This window comes from Thamnophis elegans, chromosome 1 (genome assembly GCF_009769535.1).
Source record: "Thamnophis elegans isolate rThaEle1 chromosome 1, rThaEle1.pri, whole genome shotgun sequence".
Lineage (NCBI taxonomy): Eukaryota > Metazoa > Chordata > Lepidosauria > Squamata > Colubridae > Thamnophis > Thamnophis elegans.
In genome coordinates, this window is record NC_045541.1 from 160,060,284 (window position 1) to 160,081,057 (window position 20,774).

The 20,774-nt window shown below is 36.4% G+C and overlaps 1 protein-coding gene and 1 long non-coding RNA gene across 3 annotated transcripts; one reads left to right on the plus strand and one right to left on the minus strand.

The window, feature by feature from the left end:
* Positions 1-755: 755 nt before the first annotated feature.
* POLE2 (DNA polymerase epsilon 2, accessory subunit) lies at positions 756-20,680 on the plus strand. Its single transcript, XM_032237072.1, is given in 20 exon segments — positions 756-824; positions 4,003-4,103; positions 5,884-5,959; positions 6,545-6,622; positions 6,793-6,886; positions 8,454-8,528; positions 9,032-9,115; positions 9,433-9,489; positions 9,795-9,843; positions 12,094-12,166; positions 13,288-13,460; positions 15,097-15,123; positions 15,126-15,185; positions 15,415-15,483; positions 16,198-16,294; positions 16,952-17,060; positions 17,712-17,791; positions 17,793-17,886; positions 18,353-18,420; positions 19,576-20,680. Coding segments are annotated over 20 exon segments (1,551 nt in total). The 5' UTR covers position 756; the 3' UTR covers positions 19,595-20,680.
* Positions 10,424-13,302, minus strand: LOC116522273. 2 transcript variants are annotated; one of them, XR_004256960.1, is made up of 3 exons: positions 13,217-13,302; positions 12,082-12,209; positions 10,424-10,912 (listed from the first exon to the last, which is right to left on the minus strand). It is a non-coding gene; the product is annotated as an uncharacterized LOC116522273 (long non-coding RNA). The 2 variants fall into 2 exon arrangements; XR_004256958.1 differs by having other exon boundaries at positions 12,082-12,204; positions 13,217-13,300.
* Positions 20,681-20,774: the final 94 nt, after the last annotated feature.

The window sequence follows — 20,774 nt, forward strand, 5'->3', positions numbered from 1 at the left end:
GCAGCTCTCTTCTCTCTCTGCCTCTTCTTCCAAGAACATCATAGTTCAGCTCCCCCCCCTCCACCACCTGTTGGTGAAGCTTCAAAAACAGCTGACAGGTACTGACAGGTAAGTTGCAGGGAGAAATAGAAGAAACCAAAAGTACTACCTCAGCACTACTACCTGTCAGCTCCTGTCAGGCTATTTTAAAAGGGGGTTCTTCTGAAAGAGGGATAAACGTATTTAATTAACAAAAAACAGATTAGGACGGAATTGCCGTGGGCGGGGGCAGACCTTTGTCTTCTGCATGCTCCTCCTTTATGTCACTTGTACATCAGATGAAACTCTTTCCTTCAAAGCTGCAACAGCTCTGACATGACAGTGGGGAAGGAAGAAGCTTCTTGGATGAGAAGCGAAACGTCTTCAAAGAAAAAAAAAAAGAAAAACCAAGTAAGTCCAGTTGCCTCCTGAAAAAAAGCACCTTTGGGAAAAGAAGGGGAGGATTCTGCATTGCCCCATAGTCCTAAAATCCAGCGCCTAGAGTTGGTGCCCTCCAGATACCACCACCAGCCAATAAACTGATTACAATTCACAGCGGTTTTTTTGGGGTGGTGGTGGTAATTCTCCGGATAATAAAACCCGTCAATGGTAGCAAGGCTGCCTTTGCTGAACGCCGAAGAACCGCGGCGGTAGAGCTGCCTTAATCACCGGCTTGGCGGGAGTTCTTGGGGCTGGAGCTCAGAGGGAGGAGTCGCGTTGTGGCGCGAACCGTTCAAGATGGCTGCGGAGAAGCTGAGAAGTAAAGTGGGCGCTGCTTTCAAAATGCACGGCTTGGTCCTCCGCGCGTGAGTAGTAAAAAAAAACACCCTAAAAATCTTTAATCTGAACACTCTGAATGGCTATTTCTGCGTAAGGAAACTATAAACAAAACACGATGGCTAAACCAAAATCAAACGGCCCGATTAATGTGTTGACTGAACCAGGCTCACCTGGTAAACCATCTTTCGCTTTGCTGCTTCTTTGACCACTGGCTTATTAATCTTGGTTTACAGTATAACGTGTGCTAATGCAAGCTATAACTTCTCAAATGTAATAATTAAACTTGTATGTTGCCTGACTCCCAATGACTGGGCAGCTCCCAACAGTCAAATTAAAAAATTAAAAATAAAATAGAAACCGACAAGCACAACAGACCAGGTGGATTGAAAACGTTTTTACAAGGAACTATTTTTAGTTAAAGGAATACAGCATGTATGTATGTATGTATGTATGTATGTATGTATGTATGTATGTACGTACGTACGTACGTACGTACATATTGTTTCCCAAACTGGATAACTTTCAGATGTATGTGCTTTACCAGAATTCCCTATCCACTTAAAGTCATGTTTTGAGAAACACTGACAGGTACAATAGATTTATTTGCACTTAATAGAGTTATTCTAAGTTAATGCATTTGATTGCATCGTTTAAGATGTTGCTGAGCGTAAGTTCCTTTTTGCATACCTCATGCTGCATGTTTAATAAAAAATAAGCCACTTAATAGTGGACATGAACCTCTTAAATACAATGTAAGATAGCATAGTGGATTGAGCCCAGCACAAATAATAAATTTGTTGTGTGATCTTTGACATTGGGGCCACTGACTTAATCATAGTTCAGTTAAAAATTGGTAAGCATGTTTTGTAAACACAACCATAAGAATTTGGTAATAAAAATATCTAGAAGTTCAAGATTTAATTTTCCGAATATATCTTACCTTGTTTGCCATAGTAAAGTTTGGTTATATGCACATAACATATTTACCTAGAGTTAATTTAACTGGTTCACAAAGACCAGTTGCCCAGACTAACATGACACATTGACTATAATGTAACCCATTTTACCTAATGCCTCCTGTCAAGTTAAATTATGATGGCAACTAGTGTTTGGCATGTTATACAAATAAGGTAGTCCTCCACTTACAACAGTTCATTTAGTTTCTTCAAAGTTACAACAGCACTGGAAAAAGTGACAAGTGACTTATTTTTCTGAAGACCATTGCAGTATCCCTGTGGTCACATGATCAAAATGCAGATGCTTAGCAACTGATTCATATTTATGACGGTTGTATATCACAGGGTCACGTGTTTACCTTTTGCAACCTGACAAGCAAAGTCAATGGTGAAGCCAGATTCATTTAACAATCATGTCACTAACTTAACACCTGAAATAATTCACTTAACTGGAAGAAAAGTTATAAAATGGGGTAAAACTCAACTGTCTCACTAAGCAACTTAATTTTGGGGCTCAATTGTGGTTGTAAGTTGAGGACTATGTACAACATCTGTATGTTAAACCATGGGTCCCTAACCCCTGTCTATGGACCGGCACGACACCAGAAACCGAGATGTGCAAACAAGCAAAGCCCCATCTGCAGATTGCAAATAGCACACAAAACCAAGCCCCCTCCAGTCCTCAGAAAAACCTCTCATCATGGGATCGGTCACTGGTACCTAAAAGATTGGGGGCTGCTGGGTTAAACTACAATCTTTGTTAACATTGGCAGTAAAGTTCATAGTGACTGTTGGTTGGAGCTGTGATGGGAATTGTAACAAAAAAAGTGCAGAACACAAATGGAGAAAAAGAAAACACAAATATGCTGTTATTGATATTGAGTTTTGAATATAGTAACTACTTTTCAGTTCTTACATTTTATAAAGCTTCAAGACAGACCTCAGTCAATAAACCAAATATATACTTGCACTTTAGAAAATGTCTCTTCAAAAACTAAATGTTTCATATCATAAGTGCCTGTGAGTTAGATATTGTGGCCTTGGGTTCCACCACAAAACCGCGCCCGACTAAACCGTGTTGCTGATGTCATCAACAGGGCGACAACAGCGCGGAGACAGAAGCACGCTGTAAACCCTAAACCTAAAATTAACACCTAAACCTAACCCCCCTAAACCTAATCCTAAACCTAACCCTTAACCTAACCCTAAACCTAACCCTTAACCTAACCCTAAACCTAACCCTTAACCTAACCCTAAACCTAACCCTAACCCTTAACCTAAACCTAAACCTAACCCTTACCTTAAGTTGAATCGGCTTGCTTTCAAAGCGCTATTTAAAGCGCCCTTCTTTCTCCGCGCTGGCTGTTGTCGCCCTGTTGATGACGTAAGCGACGCGGTTTAATCTGGCGCGGCTTAGTCAAGCGCAGTTTTGACGGGTCACGGTGGCCTTGTAGGTAAATGATATCTCCTTAAATCAAAGAAGTTTATACTTTCTGCATGAAAGCCAATGATTCATAATAATTGTACATGAGAACTGCCATACATTAAGAAAATGTCTACAACATAGAACTAAATCCTGTTGGATACAAATATTTATATATGTGCAGAATGAATTTCTTTGTAAACCAGTTTGGTGTAGCAGTTAAGACACCGTGTTAGAAGAAAGCAGAGACTGTGAGTTCTAGTCTCACCTTAGCCACGAAAGCCAACTGGGTGACCTTGGGCCAGTTACTCTCTCAGCCCAGCTCACCTCAGAGGGTTGTTATTGGGAGAAAATAGGAGAAAGGTATGTTGGATATATTTGCCACCTGAGTTATCTGTAAAAATAATAAAGGTGGGGATACAAATAAACACAGGTCTGAAATCAGAAAGCATTGGACAGCTCTTATCTAAGCAATGATATTAACTGACAAATAATTGCTCCCACATTTATCTTTGAGACATTGAAACAACTTCTTTAGGTCATTAGCCATTCTCTAAACTTCAGCTACTATCAAAGCTTTGTGCAAATGGAAAGTCATGATTAGTATTCCATGTGAATTGATCTGACCACTGCAGCATCTTATCCATATTTACTGTAAATATTAAGCTGTGACTATCTAGGAAAGACACCAAGTTTATCTGAATGGCTAGAAAAATACTCCAGATGATTGATCCGGCAAATTTCATATTAATATTTTACTTTTTGATAAAGTGTATATCAGATGTTTTGGGGGATTTAATCTGAATATTTGTTACTAATAATCAGGGAGGCTACAAAGTATCTCACAGAAGCTCTTCAAGCAACTAATGAAGTGGAACTAGAAGACATGATAGAAAATATAATTGATGCTGTTGAAAAACAATCTTGTAAGTAAATTTTCAGTTTTCTTAATGTTTGAAAAATAATAATTCTCTTAACTGTAGAACTGGTGTTCATCATAATGTGTGGTATGTATCACAACAAAAGCTGCTGGCCTGTCTGTCCTACATAGGGGCTCTTACAGTCTTTATACTATACATTGCAGATGACTCCTAGTTTTTTCTCCCTTTGAACTTTTGCATCTTTTGGTTTATTTAAGATGTTTTGGAAGATTTTATATGGTTTGTGTGCATCCCTGAGCACCAATAAAAAATCAGAAAATATGATGAAAATTCCTTAATCTCACAATTCAATCACAATGTCAACTGAGAAACTGAACATTCTAGTCCAAGCCAAATCCAGAAATGTTAGGGATTTCCTGGAAGCTTGGCATGAAAAACAATTCAGTCATCAATAGGCACAGAGAAATAAGCTATACTTACACAACGTTCAAAAGAGACAATAAAAACTCTAAGAAGGAAACAAAAAGACCAGGACACATCCTCTCCAGCAGTCAGATAAATCAAGGACAAGGCAACCAGGCAAACAATCCAGCAGAATACAATTTTATTTTATTTACTTATTAAATTTATATGCTGCCCATCGCTTAGAGGCTCATAATCATAAAAACACAAAACTTTAAAACAAGTATTAGAACTAACATTTTAAAATTGACAAGACAGGAAGGAAGGAAGCAAGATCACCTAGGAAGAAGATGGGGTCTTAGTACATTAGTCACTTCCAGAATGAGACGGTCCCATTGGACCCCAGACCAGTTGGCAGAGCCAGATCTTCAGGCCCTATCAGAAAGGTCATAGTGATACCGATTTGCTTTCTGTTTATATATACTGTAGTAATTTGTCCTGTCACATTGGTGGAGGTGTGGTTTTCTCTTTGGATGTTCCTTGATTAGGGTATTCTATATGCATAATTTATAGCCGTGGGGGCGCAGTGATTAGATTGCAGTACTGCTGTTATTTGTATTGTTAATCTTTATAATCCCGCTCTGGTACTTTCTGACCAACACACAGTAAATAACAATCGTGAGATAAAGTCAAGGCTGCAGCCTGGTAATTCCCACTACTATTTAAACCCTTTTGTGCACCGCCCAAGTGCGCCCGATACACCCTCACTGCATCACAAGCCATGTTGGCTTACAGTCCTGCGCATGCGTCTGCGCTGCCTTGTGTTCCATGCTCCTCATCAAAAATGCCGCAGCCACACAGCGCACGGGCCAGGCCAACCATCAGCTGTTAGTCGGCACTGGCAGCCCATACATGGTCAGTATCCAAAGACAACAGGAGCGGCTAGTCCCAAAACCTGCACACATCTATCATGAAAGAGAGGGGAACAGGTGAGCAGGTAAAGTACCAATCCCTTCCACGAACAGCCCCACCAACAGCATGGCAGCCCCGAGCCGCTGTGAGCACCAGGGCTGACATAGGCTACTTCTGCTGACTGCTAGCTGCCAGCAGTTTGGCAGTTTGAGTCTCACCAGCTCAAGGTTGACTTAGCATTCCATCCTACCAAAGTGGGTAAAATGAGGACCCAGATTGTTTGAGGCAATATGCCGTCATTATAAACCGCTTAGAGAGGGCTGTAAAGCACTATGAAGTGGTATGTAAGTGCTATTGCTAACTTTTTTTTGAGCATTGGAGGTCATGCCTTCTAAATGTAGGCAATTCTACCTATCATTTACTTTGAAGAGATTTAATACCATTTAAAATTATTTCTTCTGTCTCTAATTGCATAGACTACCAGTTCAATATTTTGGAATGTTTTTTTCAGTATCATGCAACATGATTGAAAGGTCCATGGTGGAAGCAGCAGTCTTGGAGTGCAGCAGATCAATAGATGAAACAATGTATGTTAGCCTCCTTTATTTTAAAACAAATACCACCAGGAGTTTTTTTGGGAGTCATATTGTTAATTGTCCTGTATCTGTCTTCCCCTATTGATATGTTGATTTAAAACTCATTAACATTCAGATTTTTCCTCTGGTGAATAGATCTCCTAGAGAGTTTTAACATTAAAATGTTTCTAATATTAATATGCCATGTCTAGAAGCATTATAGCTTAAACCAGGGAGTATAGATAATAGTATTTTTAAAGGAAATTGTTTTAGAAGAATCTGAATAACTTTGTGAATGCAAATGTGCTTTTTTGTACTACAAATGATTTCGTTGCTTAGGGACTTTATAAGAGGTATGATGCTATGTTACATATTTTTTTAAATATTTTTAAGATGCTACAAAGAGTCAGGTCATTTCCTGAACTGGCAAAAGGACCAAACAAATTATTCATTAATTTACAAGAGAGCTGTATAAACACTTTAAAATACTTGAAATAATATCTAGTTAAAACAGAATGCAAAATCATTTATTTATAAATGTAAAAACAGATTATGCTAGGATAGAATTTTTCAAAGGATGCATTTTTTTTTTTGCAGAGAACATACTTTCAACATTATTGGAGCTTTTGATATTCCACGATATATTTACAATTCTGAACGAAAAAAGTTTATCCCGTAAGTTTTTATTATATAATTGTTAAACAGTTTAAATTTCAGCTACTTTCAAATTTTAAAGTTATGTAAAATTTATTTCCTATTCCTTCATAAGAAACAGTTTTATTTTAAACAGTGTTTTATTTCCTTTCAAAAATAAATTTTTTAACCCAAGTCTAAATTTATTTCAGCCTTTCTATGACCAACCACTCTACACCTAATTTATTTGGCTCTGCCAGGGATAAAGCAGAATTGTTTCGTGAACGTTATATCATTTTGCAACAGGTAGGAAAAATGGAAAGAATTTTTAAGTTCATTTAATGCTTAATCATAACACAAAAGGTTTATTGAGAAAATATGTAGACACGAAACCGTTCAGTTTGAGAGAATGAATCACCAAGAATCTACCGTGTTTCCCCGAAAATAAGACAGGGTCTTTTTTTTTACCCACAAAATATGGCTTGGGCCTTATCAGGGGAGGGCTTATTGTTTTGGGGTTGCCGGGCGGCTGCTTCCTTGCGAGCGGACTCCCGAAGAGCTGGGCACAGCCTCGAGTGAAGCAACCATGAGGTGACCACGCTCATGAGCAGCCGCCTGGCAAACCCCCTCTCCAGCTGGGCAGAGCACCATTCATTGACCTAGGGAGTAACCCTAAGGCGCCAAGCCATGTGGCTCTCTGCCCGCTCCCCAGCTCCCGTGGCTTGGCACATTCAGGATACCCCCTAGGTTAGTGCATGGAGCTCTGTCCGGCTGGAGAGGGTGGTTGCGTGAGCGCCTGTTCCACTCCCAGCTTGCATGCCTCCCAGCCTCACCATGCCCTGACCCAACACTCCCTTCAGGGCCAGGGCACCGCTGCTGCTTTTGCCGCTGCCGCGCTTCGAGCATAACTTCTTCAGCTTCCAAACTCCAGAACTCAGCTTCCAATTCTTCCAGCAACGGCCGCTCTAAGAGTATGCTCTATGGTTGTGGGCCGGCTGCCATAGGGGTGGGCAGAGCGCCATGTGGCTTGGCGCCTTAGGGATACTCCCTAGATCAGTGAATGGTACTCTGCCCGGCTGGAGAGAGGGTTTGCTGGGCAGCTGCTTGTGAGCGTGGTCACCTCATGGCTGCTTCACTCCTGAGGCTGTGCCCGGCTCTTCGGGAGCCTACTCGCAAGGGAACAGCCACCCAGCAGCTCCCCCCTCTGGCCAGGCAAAATGCCACTCCTCAACCTAGTGGTATCCCGAAGGCAGCAAGCAATGTGAGCGCCTTACTCCTCCCCACGGCTCCCACAGCTTGGCGCCTTCGGGATACCCCTAGGTCGGTGAGCAGTACTATGCCTGGCTGTGGGGGGGGGGGGTTGTCCAGGGGGCTTATTTTAGGGGGGGGGCTTCTATTTTTGCCCACGTGAAAAATATGGCAAGGCCTTAGTTTCAGGACAGGTTGTATTTTTCGGGGAAACACAGTAGCTTACTTCAAGGAAGACTTTTATTCTGGTATTTATAAATTATTATTATGGTCCTAAATACCCTTGCTAGACGCTGCATCTTAGATGCGGCTTATGAATATAATCAATTTCTGGGTGGGAGTTCATTGGTTAGTCAGTTACTGAGCTCTAAAGAGTAGCTGTAATATTCCACAATCATTCGGGTTTCTTCTACTAGGATGGGATAGTCACAGTAGGGCTTATTCAAAAGTCTCTCTCTGCTGCCCTTTATGTTTGAAGTTCGATGATGTCTAAAAGCCATGAAATCACTTTTCTAATATTACTGTTGAATAAGAATTTGAGAGTAGTCCTGCCTGAAAAAAATTGCTAGAATCATAAATTAATGTTTCTTTTCTTTTAAATTGACTCATATTTATTATTGTGCAGAGAACCCATAGGCATGAATTGTTCACACCATCTGCTGTTGGCACACAAACAGATGAAAGCAAAAGTAAATTTCAGGTAAAATCAAAATGCTAATGACACATACAACTAAATTGACCTCAATCCTTCAAGTAATCTTCCCTACAAGATGTCTTGGACTGTATTTCCCATAAATTTAAGCCAATGTGGAAATGATTGGTGAGTGAATTCAACCCTTCGGGAGGGCATTTGATTGGAGGGTTAGGATTGGAGAAAGCTGCTTTTGAACTTTGGGGGATGTTTTGTACCTGCCAAGATCTACTGAAGGCTTTGAAATAGATGGACAATCTTTTGATGCTTGTGGGTCACACATCATTGGGGAGTAGCTGAGGACTGCATATGAGTTGGGACCACAAGTGGTTGGAGCTATTCTTGGAGTGATCTATTTTAATTGTATCTCACTAAAATGGCAGGTTTTGCTTCCAGTTTTTGAGAATCATGGGGGAGAGGGTTGGTTTCCAAGGGCCACAAAAAAGCATCTTAAAGATCACGTGAGCTACCTCTAATGAAGTTCTTACTAATCTGGTGTCTCTTGATTCCAGCTCAAAACTGTAGAAACTCTTTTGGGCAGCTCTGCCAAAATGGGAGAAGTGATTGTTCTTGGCATGATCACCCAGCTTAAAGAGGTAAGCTCTGTGGTAGCAGTGATCTGCTGTGCTATATTCTGATGGTAACACAAATTATGTTCAGTTGACTAGGAATGAGAAGAAAATTATTTCTAAATATTAACATTATTGTTTGTTTTCTTGTTTCCTATCTTTATGATTTTTACAAATAGTTCAAGGCAGCAAACATGTCAGGTCTGGTGCCTTAGCCACTAGACCAAACTGACCAAATTAATTATTGTTAAGTAGATGTTTGGGAAAAGGTAGAAATATAATTTTACCTAGTGAGCAATTACTAAAACAGTTTTAATGGATTTCTTCCCCCCAATCCTTTCAAGGGCAAGTTTTTCTTGGAAGATCCTACTGGAGTTGTGCTATTAGACCTTAGCAAAGCAATATCCTTTATCTGTATATACAATATGGACAGGAGCTTTATTTTTTATTTAAATTAAATTAGCATGTTTTGCAATGTGGCAGCTTAACATTTTCATCTAATTAGATGTCAAATGATATGTTACGATTCATGGTGATAAGGGTTCTATTTTTAATATTACATTGGGATAAATAGCAACTTATTTTTATGAAACCTTAGTTTTTGCCTATCAATTTTGTGCTGTTGCACAATTAATTTATTACAAAAGGTTATTTCAAACTTAGTTTATACTCTTGTCTAATAAATATCACCCTTAACTATTAATACCAGTTCCACAGTGGTTTATATACAGAGTCATGTTTTGTTTTAACAGAAGGTAAGAGTTCTGTAATTGATTATCTATCTATCTATCTATCTATCTATCTATCTATCTATCTATCTATCATCTATGCAATACAATACAATACAATACAATACAATACAATACAATACAATACAATACAATACAATAGCAGAGTTGGAAGTGACCTTGGAGGTCTTCTAATCCAACCCCCTGCCTAAGCAGGAAACTATACCATTTCAGACAAATGGCTATCCAACATCTTTTTAAAGACTTCCAGTGTTTAAGATTTATCTATCTATCTATCTATCTATCTATCTATCTATCTATCTATCTATCTATCTATCTATCTATCTATCTATATGCAATACAATACAATACAATACAATACAATACAATACAATACAATACAATAGCAGAGTTGGAAGTGACGGAGGTCTTCTAGTCCAACCCCCTGCCTAAGCAGGAAACTATACCATTTCAGACAAATGGCTATCCAACATCTTTTTAAAGACTTCCAGTGTTTAAGATCGATCTATCTATCTATCTATCTATCTATCTATCTATCTATCTATCTATCTATCTATCTATCTATCTATCTATCTATCTATCTATCTGTAAACATGTTCTAGTTTAACAATAAAAATGAAATAAAACAGATTGTGTATAATCAATTTTGCTAATTTAATTACATTACTTCAGTAAGGTCTGATTTGTGATCCAGCATGTTTCTGGGAATCTGATCTATAATTCAGTTCAACTCATGTACAATTATCCTTATTCCTGTCACATGTAAATTACATACAGTACAAGATACCTATAATGATAGGTTTCAGATGCTGCATTAAATCATAATGTGAAGTATATGGTTTGGCATAGTATTCTAGCAATTTATTTTATAAATCATTGTTTATGATTCAGTGCAATGAATCATGGTTTACTTAGTTACGATAATTAAACAAGCTCTAGCTTAACACGTATGAACTTAACCAGTCAGTATATTGCAAGTGGTACTGTAGAGTATAAATCTGACATTGAGAAAGTTCTGTGCTAATTCGGTATTTGAAGTTCTTGTTCATGCTTTAAATTTGCTGGGTTGTTCTTACTGGAAAAGAGAAGGAATAGAAAAGGCTGAAAATAGTTGTTTTTCTGCTCAGTGGAATTTTATGTAACTACCATAGTTCAAGAACACACTTTCTGTACTATATTACATTTCCTTTGTGAAGAAAATGGCAAACCCAATATGATAGTAACATTAAAATATTACAAGAATATAAAAGTTTTGTGAGCCATTTTTTTTCATTTCTCTTTTCCTTTCCCCCCCCTTTTACGCCCCTGTAGTCCTTTAATTCAGGATAGAGTTGGAGCGACTGAATTGCTCCACCTTCCGAATGGAAGGCTTCACCACTAGGCCACCATGCTGTACTTTCATTTTTAATAATTACATATTCTGGCTATATAATTTTTGGGGAAAAAATGTCGTGATATTTAATGTTAATGTTAATTTTGTTTTTTAAAAAATCCAGTGACAGATGCCTCACTGAAATCAGACTGCTTATAGTGGTTTTACTTTGTTTTTTTGATATTGGTCATTTTCACCACTGACCAGTTCACTCATGCTTAGTTATGCTTAGGATACTGCTCATAAACTGTTTTCTGTGGTTTGCAAAATTCAGGGTCCCTGAAACCTTTTTCTGGGTTATGTAAATTGAAATGAGTAAGTATTTTAAAATGTATCCATTTTAATTTTTAATATAGATACAGCCCACCTAAACCAATGCTCTGGGGTCCTCAAATTGTTTCTAAGAATGTAAAGGGGTTCTGAGATCAAAATGTTTAAGAACCACTGCTTGAGACTGAGTTACTGCCAGTCATGACTATACACTGGATTCTAGTAAGCTGGAAACAATATCGTGCGTTTGGTTATGAAAGTCATTTTGCAAATTACAGGGAATTCCTTATAGGTAATGCTTTGCCAGTTCACAAGGCTTTAGAAGAATATTCACTACTTAATCATTTAATGGATAAGTATGGTATGTGAATGTTCCTATTACTATATTTCTACCATGAAATCTCAGAAGCAAAAAACAGTGTATTTTTGATGAGTTTTTAACTGAAGGAACACTTGAGTAACTGGTTTTGAGCAACTGCTTTCAAAATATTCTGATTTCATTTGAGTTTCAAAAAAATGTGTGATATTTAGATTGACACAGTGGTTATAGGTATCATTTATCCTTTTGAAATGATGACAAACATACCAGGAGTTTTGCTTACTTTATTCCACAGGTTGGTACGAGGATGAAGTATTTCATGTCACTGCTTTTGGATTTCCACCTACAGAACCTTCTGCTACTACTAGGTATTTTTCTTAATTCCAATAACTTCAGGAAGGATGATCTGTGCTTATGGAAGAAAAAAGTCAGCAGCTATGGACATGAAAATGGAATAATTGTAGGGTAAAAAAAATTCCAAGGTTTACAAAAATACTTACAAAAGAAATTTTGAGGAAGTGATCTTAAAAAAAGAAAATCCCATAATTATTCAGGAGGACAGAATACTGATTGAGAATTTTTTTAAAAAAACATATGAGTTAAAGGGGGAATGGATTACAATATGCTATATAGAAAAAGAGAGAAATAGAAACAGATAAGTTATACAGTAGAAAGAAGATTATTGGATTGGCATGCTATGTTATATTGAGTAGAAATTTCTTGATCAGAACTGAAGAAATTCCTTGGATGAGAAGTGAAATGTCTTCAAGGAAAAACAAAAGTCCATTTGCTTTTCAAAAACCACCCTTGGGATATTTTTGAAAATTTCCAGATTCAAAACAGAGTTGCCCCTTTGGGAAATTTGAGATTGTAGTATCATTAAAATTGGATATGAATAATTGTACCCTATTATTCCCCTAAAAATAAGTTTGATGCAAAAAGTTCCTGCTTTTTAATTTGGAGTTAAACATTTTAAATAACTATTAGAGCAGTTATAATGCAAATAGTGTATATTGCCCTTTTTTTAAGCTGGAAATTTTATTTTTATTTTATTTGTTAAATTTATTTGCTGCCCATCTCCCCACAAGGCGTCTCTTGTGTTAGCAGTTGGCTTATGACAGATTGTAATGTGGTTCATATTGAATGCCACAAAGTTTGAAATGGATTGAAAGAGTCTGGCAACTTTATTACTTCAGATTTGACAAAATTTAAAACAATTGTTAAGCAGTAGGATCACCTCTTATGACTTGACATGAAATGTCATTGGGGAAGCCAGATTCACTTAACCACCATGTTACTAACTAACAACTATGGTGACTCACTTAATAATTATGGCAAGAAAGGTTATAAAATGGGGCAGAACTCTTGCTTAGCAAAAGGAATGTTGGGCTCAATTGTGACCATAATTTGATGATTACCTCTACTTGCTTCATGATTTTAGAGACGTATGAGCTTCTGTACAGCCTGTAAATGTTTGTTTATGCTGCAGGGCATATTATGGCACCATTAATTTTTTTGGAGGACCTTCTTCAACCTCTGTAAAATCTTCTGCAAAGCTGAAACAAATGGAGGAAGAAAATGAGGATGCCATGTTTGTGTTCCTTTCAGATGTTTGGCTGGACCAAGCAGAAGTTTTAGAAAAGCTCCACATTATGTTTTCAGGTAATCCTGTTGCTCCACATATATGTGCTGGATTTCTGCAAGGAAAGGCCAAAGTATTCCAAGCTGTTCAGTTATGCAATGAAGCAAATTAAAAAAAATGTTACTCACATTTATAACATAGAACCGTGATGATGAATCTATGACACGCGTGTCACAGGTGGCACGTAGAGCCCTTTCTATGGGCACACCAGCTGTTGCCCCAGACCAGCTACACCGTGCAAGTGTGTGGGCCTCTCGCCAGCCAGCTAGTCTTCGGGTCTTTGCCTGGCATGCGCGGGGGGGCAGGGCCATGCACGATGGGTCCTCACATTGCATTTTGGGGTTTCATGCACACTCACGCTTTGGGCAATCAGCACCAAAAAGGTTAACCATCACAGATATAGAATTTGATCTTTCACTGATATCTGTTGGTTAGTAGAATCGGGCAAGGATTTTTATCTTGTAGAGCAGATCGTCACATAATACATTTATAGAACTTGCTCCATGATATGATTAGCATGCCACACGTTTTGATTGTATCTGATAATTATCTCAGAATATTCAATTACCATGGCTGCCCAGTTTTGTTTTTATAAACTTCAACCTTGGGCTGCAACTCTAAAGCTGTGGAAAATGCTTTGCTCTTATCTCTAGCTTCAGGTTTGGAAGTGGGTGAGGATGGCTGCTTTTTTGACATTTGAGGTTTCCAAGAATGGAGACATTCCTTCCGAATTGGGCAACACTTAGGAATGCACACAAATTATGGGTTTACCAGCTCCACAATTAAAAGAATACATGTGAATCACTGTTCATTTCCATTTGTGAACTGACAGCCTTTTTACATAATTTTCAAAATTAGTTCACAAAGCAAGGAGCCACATTAACAGCTATTAAATATGATGGTTACGTGGAACCCTAATGTACCGAGGTAGTAAACTATTAAAAAACAAGTGCCTGGAGCAAAAGCAGTAAAGAATTATTGTCAATATGTTTTAATATTTTCTAAAAATGGTGGTTAAGAATAGGGGCTTGTGATTCAGCAGAACTCTTGCCGTGTTCTCCAAAATAAGACAGGGTCTTATTTCTTTTGACCCCAAAATAAGTGCATGGCCTTATTTTCAGGGAGGTCTTATTATTTTTGAGGTGCAGGAAGCGGCAAGTGTGGTCACCTCATGGCTGCTCCTGTGTTGCAATATTTCAAGTAGGGCTTATTTGGGGGGGTTATTTTAGTGCATGCACTCAAAGCTCTATTGGGCTTTTATATGGGGAGGTCTTATATTTTAGGGAAACAGGGTAATAACTAACCTGTCAGCCTAAAACTTTTAATAAATTTTGCACAAGTAAAGAAAAACATATTTCAGTGTCAAGAATTATGTATTTTGTTGCCCTTCCTTAGGAAGTCTTAATTTGTCCAGGTTAATACAACAGTTTCCTGGTTTTCTCAGTTCAAGGCTGATATAGCAAACTGAGATGCAAGGGTGAATGAGATGAAATGACAGGCATAAATATATTTACCATCAGAATAATGGTAAATATTGTTTCGATATGTGACATTGATACAAGTTTTGATTTGTTTTTAATGATGCATTATATTCTCAATGGAGAAGAGCTTTCCTACAAACCAAATAGAAATAATAGTCCTTGTTTCTCCATCTAGGTTATTCAGCCATGCCTCCAACTTGTTTTTTTTCTGTGGGAATTTTTCTTCTACTCCATATGGAAAAAATCAAATTCAGTCATTAAAAGGTACTTGGAATCCAGCACCTTCCTGTTTTTTTTAAATAAATAAAATATATTCTATATAAATAAAATGTATATTTTCAAGACAATAATGTGTATTCTCTATAAAAATATTGTTTGTATTTGCGTTCTGAACTCCATAGGGCTTTTTATTTTTCTGGTCTTGTTTCTAATTCTGAAATGAAGATTGACAAGAGGGAGAGAAAATAACTACAGTACTTTTTGTCATCTTTAGATTCTTTGAAAGCCCTAGCAGATATAATATGTGAATACCCCAGTATCCATGAAAGGTATGTTCCATTATATTGCTTGGTGAAATATCTTTATAGAACACCAGTTTCCCACATTAATCACATAGAAATCACCCCCATGTCGAAATTTATTTCAGCTGTAAAAAAAAAAAGACACTTAAAATAGCTGAAAATAAAATAGCTAAAAATTCTATTCAAACAAGTCTAATGAATATTGTGTTAGCTGGGAACTGAAGCTACAACATCCAGAGGTATTGTGTCTTTTTATGTGTCAGACTTGGAGGCCACGAGAGCACATTGTGGGTAGCAAATGATAAAAATATGTGTGACATCATACAAGGGGTCCTAACCTACCTACTTGGAATGGATTCTTGACATCTAGATGCATGTCAACATTTTAGTGTCATGATTTGTTGTAAATGCTGCTACTGGAAGTGGCATTCAGTTTAAGTCCTTACTTTGTTTTGGAAGGGCTGATTCTACAGATGAGAACTCCTGGGAAATTGCCTAGTTCAAATCATATATTACTTGGCCCAGCTTCTTAAACCCTAATTATCTTTAATAACATTACACTAAATTTTAATAAACATTCCATTTTATATCCACCAGTAATACTAAATCAAATGTATCATTATTGTAGAAGTCGATCCAGGCCATTTTACCAAGTACATTTTGACCTATATCTGTAATAAGATATGTCATTGAGAATCCTTTTGGTAGGAGTTTTTTTTCATTGTATGAATGTATGTATGTATGCATGTATACACATACACATATCCTTTTTAGGCCACCACTTACTGAAAACATTACCGAAGAATTCAGACAACAGGTGCCATTTTCAGTTTTCACAACAAATCCTTGCAGGTATGTGTTCCTCATATGACCATTTAATAATAGTGGATTTCTGCACCAGGCACAGGATTAGAATAATGGTCACCAATGTGTTCCTATTTTATTTATTTTGGTGATGTTATAAAAACATTGGCATTCCACGATAGCTGAAATTTTATAGCAAACTTTGCTATGGAGTAAAATTAGTGATCCTCCTTCAGAGGATCACTGGAAGCAATCTGGTGATCCATCACCAGAAAGGTCAGGTTACAATTATTTTATCCCATTTAAAGGGTAAGAGACCTTTGAAAGCCAAATGTTTTTGATTCTCAGCCTTATGTTATCCCTAACCTATTAAGAACCCCAAACACCTCTTAGTGGGAATTTGAGCTATGTTTGTTGCCAGAGATGGATTTCCAGAAATCCCCCTTCCACTTCCATATCTTCCCTCCCAAACCACAAAAATGAGCTGAAACTGCTATTTGAGGGTGCATTAGGTAATTTAGGAGTTCAACAATGTTGAAATATTTGTCAGGTTGCAGGTACATAAAGATCACTTATCTCTATTTCTCAGCAACAAATCTATACAAAAATTTGAGACAGAGCTGCTGGCATATTTGTCTTAATGGTAAATTTTCTTTGGTTTTTGGTGAATCCTCAGAAAAGAAACGTTGCATTTGTTACTTTCAGAGTCCAGTACTGTACACAGGAAATAATAATCTTTCGGGAAGACTTGGTAAACAAGATGTGCCGTAACTGTGTCCGTTTCCCTAACAGTAGTTTGGATATTCCTAATCATGTAAGATCAAAAAAGCATTCACTAACTATTTTGAATTTAAAGTTTGGGTTGAGGGATTTTAATTGATTAAGAAATTGAAGGAAGTATAGGAGTAAGGTATTCCCCTTGTTTGAAGTTCTTACTGATTTGGTTACTGTTTAGGCATATAACATCAAACAATTAACAAGATTTTGTGCAGGAAACAATGCAGAGACAATGAGAGACAGAATGAAACATGTAATTTAGTGGAATAACTATATTAAAATATAATATGGATTAAGGTAACTACAATGGAGAATAATTTTCCTAGCAAAGAATGGTTCATTGAAATCTTCTGCAGCTATTTACCAGCTCTGTATGGTGATCACACTACTTTAGATGGTGTATTTTTAAGGGAATCTCACAGTATTGCTCAGAATAGTGTTCTCAAGTTCCTTCAAAACTGAGGGAATTAAAACAAATCCTAGATCTAGTTTCACAATCTGGTAAACCAATCAAGTCTGTTAACAAACATATTTTACTGACCAACAAACAGGACAAAATCAATTTTGAAATCTGTAGTTATTTATTTGCAATAATTCATGTAGAGCTAAGGGGTTCTATGTTTGGAAAGAATTGCAACATCAGTTTACCTTCATATGTAATTTAATAGCACTGTTTTTCATCTTTCAGTTTGTAAAAACTATTTTATCACAAGGACATCTGACTCCATTGCCTCTTAATGTCAGTCCTGTCTATTGGGCATATGACTACCTTGAGAACCTATCCTTTGCCAGATGTAATTGTTTTTGCTGACAAATATGACCCATTCACTGTAACCAACACCGATTGCCTTTGTATAAATCCGGTAAGATCTTGCTTATATTTTCCATTCTCAAATAATGATGAAAACATGTTTCTAACAAGCAAAATATATTAGAAATAACAAAGCTGCTCATATCCCAGACTAACAAATTCTCCACATAATATTTGTTGCAGACTTTTGTTGTGTTGCTCATAATATATTATCTTCAGCATTAAGAAGCATAGTAGCATCTTCTGTTATTAAAATAATCTTTCTGTCAGAGCATACATCTTATTTTCAAATGTTTTAAGATAGGCTAAAATATTTCTTGAAGACAAAATAAAAGAAATATATATTTGTAATGACTACTTCTGCCATATTTTCACTAATAAAGACTTAAGGTATGATGTATTTGAAATTATATTTAGAGATGTTAAGTATGCATTTTAAAATTATGCCTAAAGAAGAGACGTATATTCAAGATGACATGGATTAATTTTTTTCCTATGCTGTTTTTCTTAAATATCAGGGATCTTTTCCAAGAAGTGGCTTTTCATTCAAAGTATTCTACCCCTCTAGCAAAACTGTTGAAGACAGGTAAGGTCGCTTATTAAAGAAAAATTACTGAGTATACAAGAACATCTACTATACTGTTCTTCATGCTGTCTGATAAAAACAGATATAACTTGATAGTTGTAGACTTATTGAATAAATATAGCTTGACAAAATAAATTATCACCATTTTTATTTTGTACCTCCAGCTATATCACTATTAATTATATAAAATAAATATGTGCTTTTTGTATAGATATGATATGGAATTAATAAGAATGTAGAATAGATAATTAGAACAGTAACATGAAGGAGTTGTTATTGTGCTGAAGGGCACAGCTCTGATAAGGGTAAGGTAATGAGACATCTTTTACTGGCTCTCCTTTCAGACTGCATGGTGTCTGTGTTCAGTAATAAAGGTAGCCTGTTTTCAGTTTATATTTGAAAATGCTATAAATAAATGCAGATTTGATAATATGGAAGCAGTTGTTGTTATATCCACAGAATGTCAGCTGATAAACAAGATTAATAATGTCCTTTTGCTAGATACCTGAGAGAAAGTTTATTTTGGCATGATTAATGATTTCTAACTATACCCAGATTAGGCATACTATGGGACTGCTTTAGAAAGATACAGAATTTTCTTTACAGATTGTGTTGAAAGCAACCAATCAAAACATGGAACACTAATTCTGTAGCAGTTATGAAATGTTGGGCTTGAGTTTTACAATCTTAATAGTTTGGAGCCATTTTAGAGTATTATTACACAAACCCAATTGGATATTATCATTTTCCTCACAGATTTCTTATGTAGTGAATCTCATACCTTAAAAAAACAAGTGGCCTTAGTGTATAAATGTTGAAGGATTTTTTTTAAATGTCCAGGTTGCCTTTCCTTCTATCTGACTTGAGCAATTGAATTTAATATAGATTTGTTTCTGTAGAGATTTTTAAATATTGTTATCTGAGTTGTGAAAGTTATGTTCCAAGATAGAGTATATGTATGAATAATTGAGTCAGATATATAAATTAATAATGTTAATGATATCAAGTCTTAATCTTTGATGTAGTAGTGCAGAGGATAAGAAGTAAACATTCTCTAAATACTGGTACTTCAAGAAAAGGAGTACTATGTTGGTTTGAAGACTGCCAATGTAGATACAAGTAATGTTAACATTGTTTTTTGTTTTAAATTTTCAGCAAACTCCATAGTCTCTAAATCTCAATCAGAAGAATAAGCCAAAGTTTCTGGCCTTAAAATGACTGAAGAACTACAACTGTTTCTTAAAATTTGGGATCATGATTGTAACCTCATGTTAATAGCTAATATATTTTATGTATTATATATCTTGTAAATACATTTTTATATAAGGATGTTCATGTGTTATATTTTATACTTCAAATAATTTTTACTCTTACAAAAGAAATCTTTTATATTGCTCCTCACTTCCACAATATTCAAAGCAAAAATCTATTTAACTTTCTTCTGATTAGTAATAACTAAATAACCTGAATATTCTTTAGAACAAATATATAAGTTTAAACAAGACTATATATAGTATGGGAGGAAATACTGGCCCTTAAAAATGACCGTATTAAAACATACTCAATCTCTGTTAAGTAACCAAGATGAAATATCTAAAATTTGGAAAAAAATCAACTATCACTAGTTTTATAACTTTTTAAGATGCCTGCATACAAACTGTTCACTATAGTATTTTAACAATTTTAGTGGCTCAATTTTTTTCTCCTTTATGAACTAAATAGTTGCTTTAATAAGCAGCTATCCCAAACTCCAATGCCTCCAATTTAGTTAGAACTAAAACTCCCAGAATTTAAAGGCAACATGACCCAAAGTACAGTAAAAAAGCTAAAATCTGTAACTGTCCTGAATTTAGAAGAGCAATAAAGATTCTTGATTTGTGTTGCTAAGCATTAACAATGTCTTAAAGGGAAAACGTTAGAAACGTACTTTTTTTTCTTTTAAATGAAAGGATTGCCCACAAGTTACTTGTACACACCAACAGCAAGTTTCAGGAATTGTGATATAAGCTTTAGAAAGGCTCACACAAATGGAAGTCTTAAGTTATTTTTAAATGTTAATGGCTTGAAGGTTACCTTGAATACATCTATATACTACTAAAACTCTTGTTCCTGTAACCTTCAGCTGGGCGAAACAGCACATCAAACATTTTCATACAAGGTACTTCAAATGGCTAATTTATGGAATGCACTTGAAATCCTGGACCCATGGTTCCCATGGAATTGAAATTTGGCATTTTAATAAAATATTTTATTCCTGTGATCAATTGCTATGTTTGGCTACTATATAGTTCAAAGAAGGTACATCTGTGAGTATCTCTGGAATTTGTAAAAAGTGTTTCCAATACATTAAAACC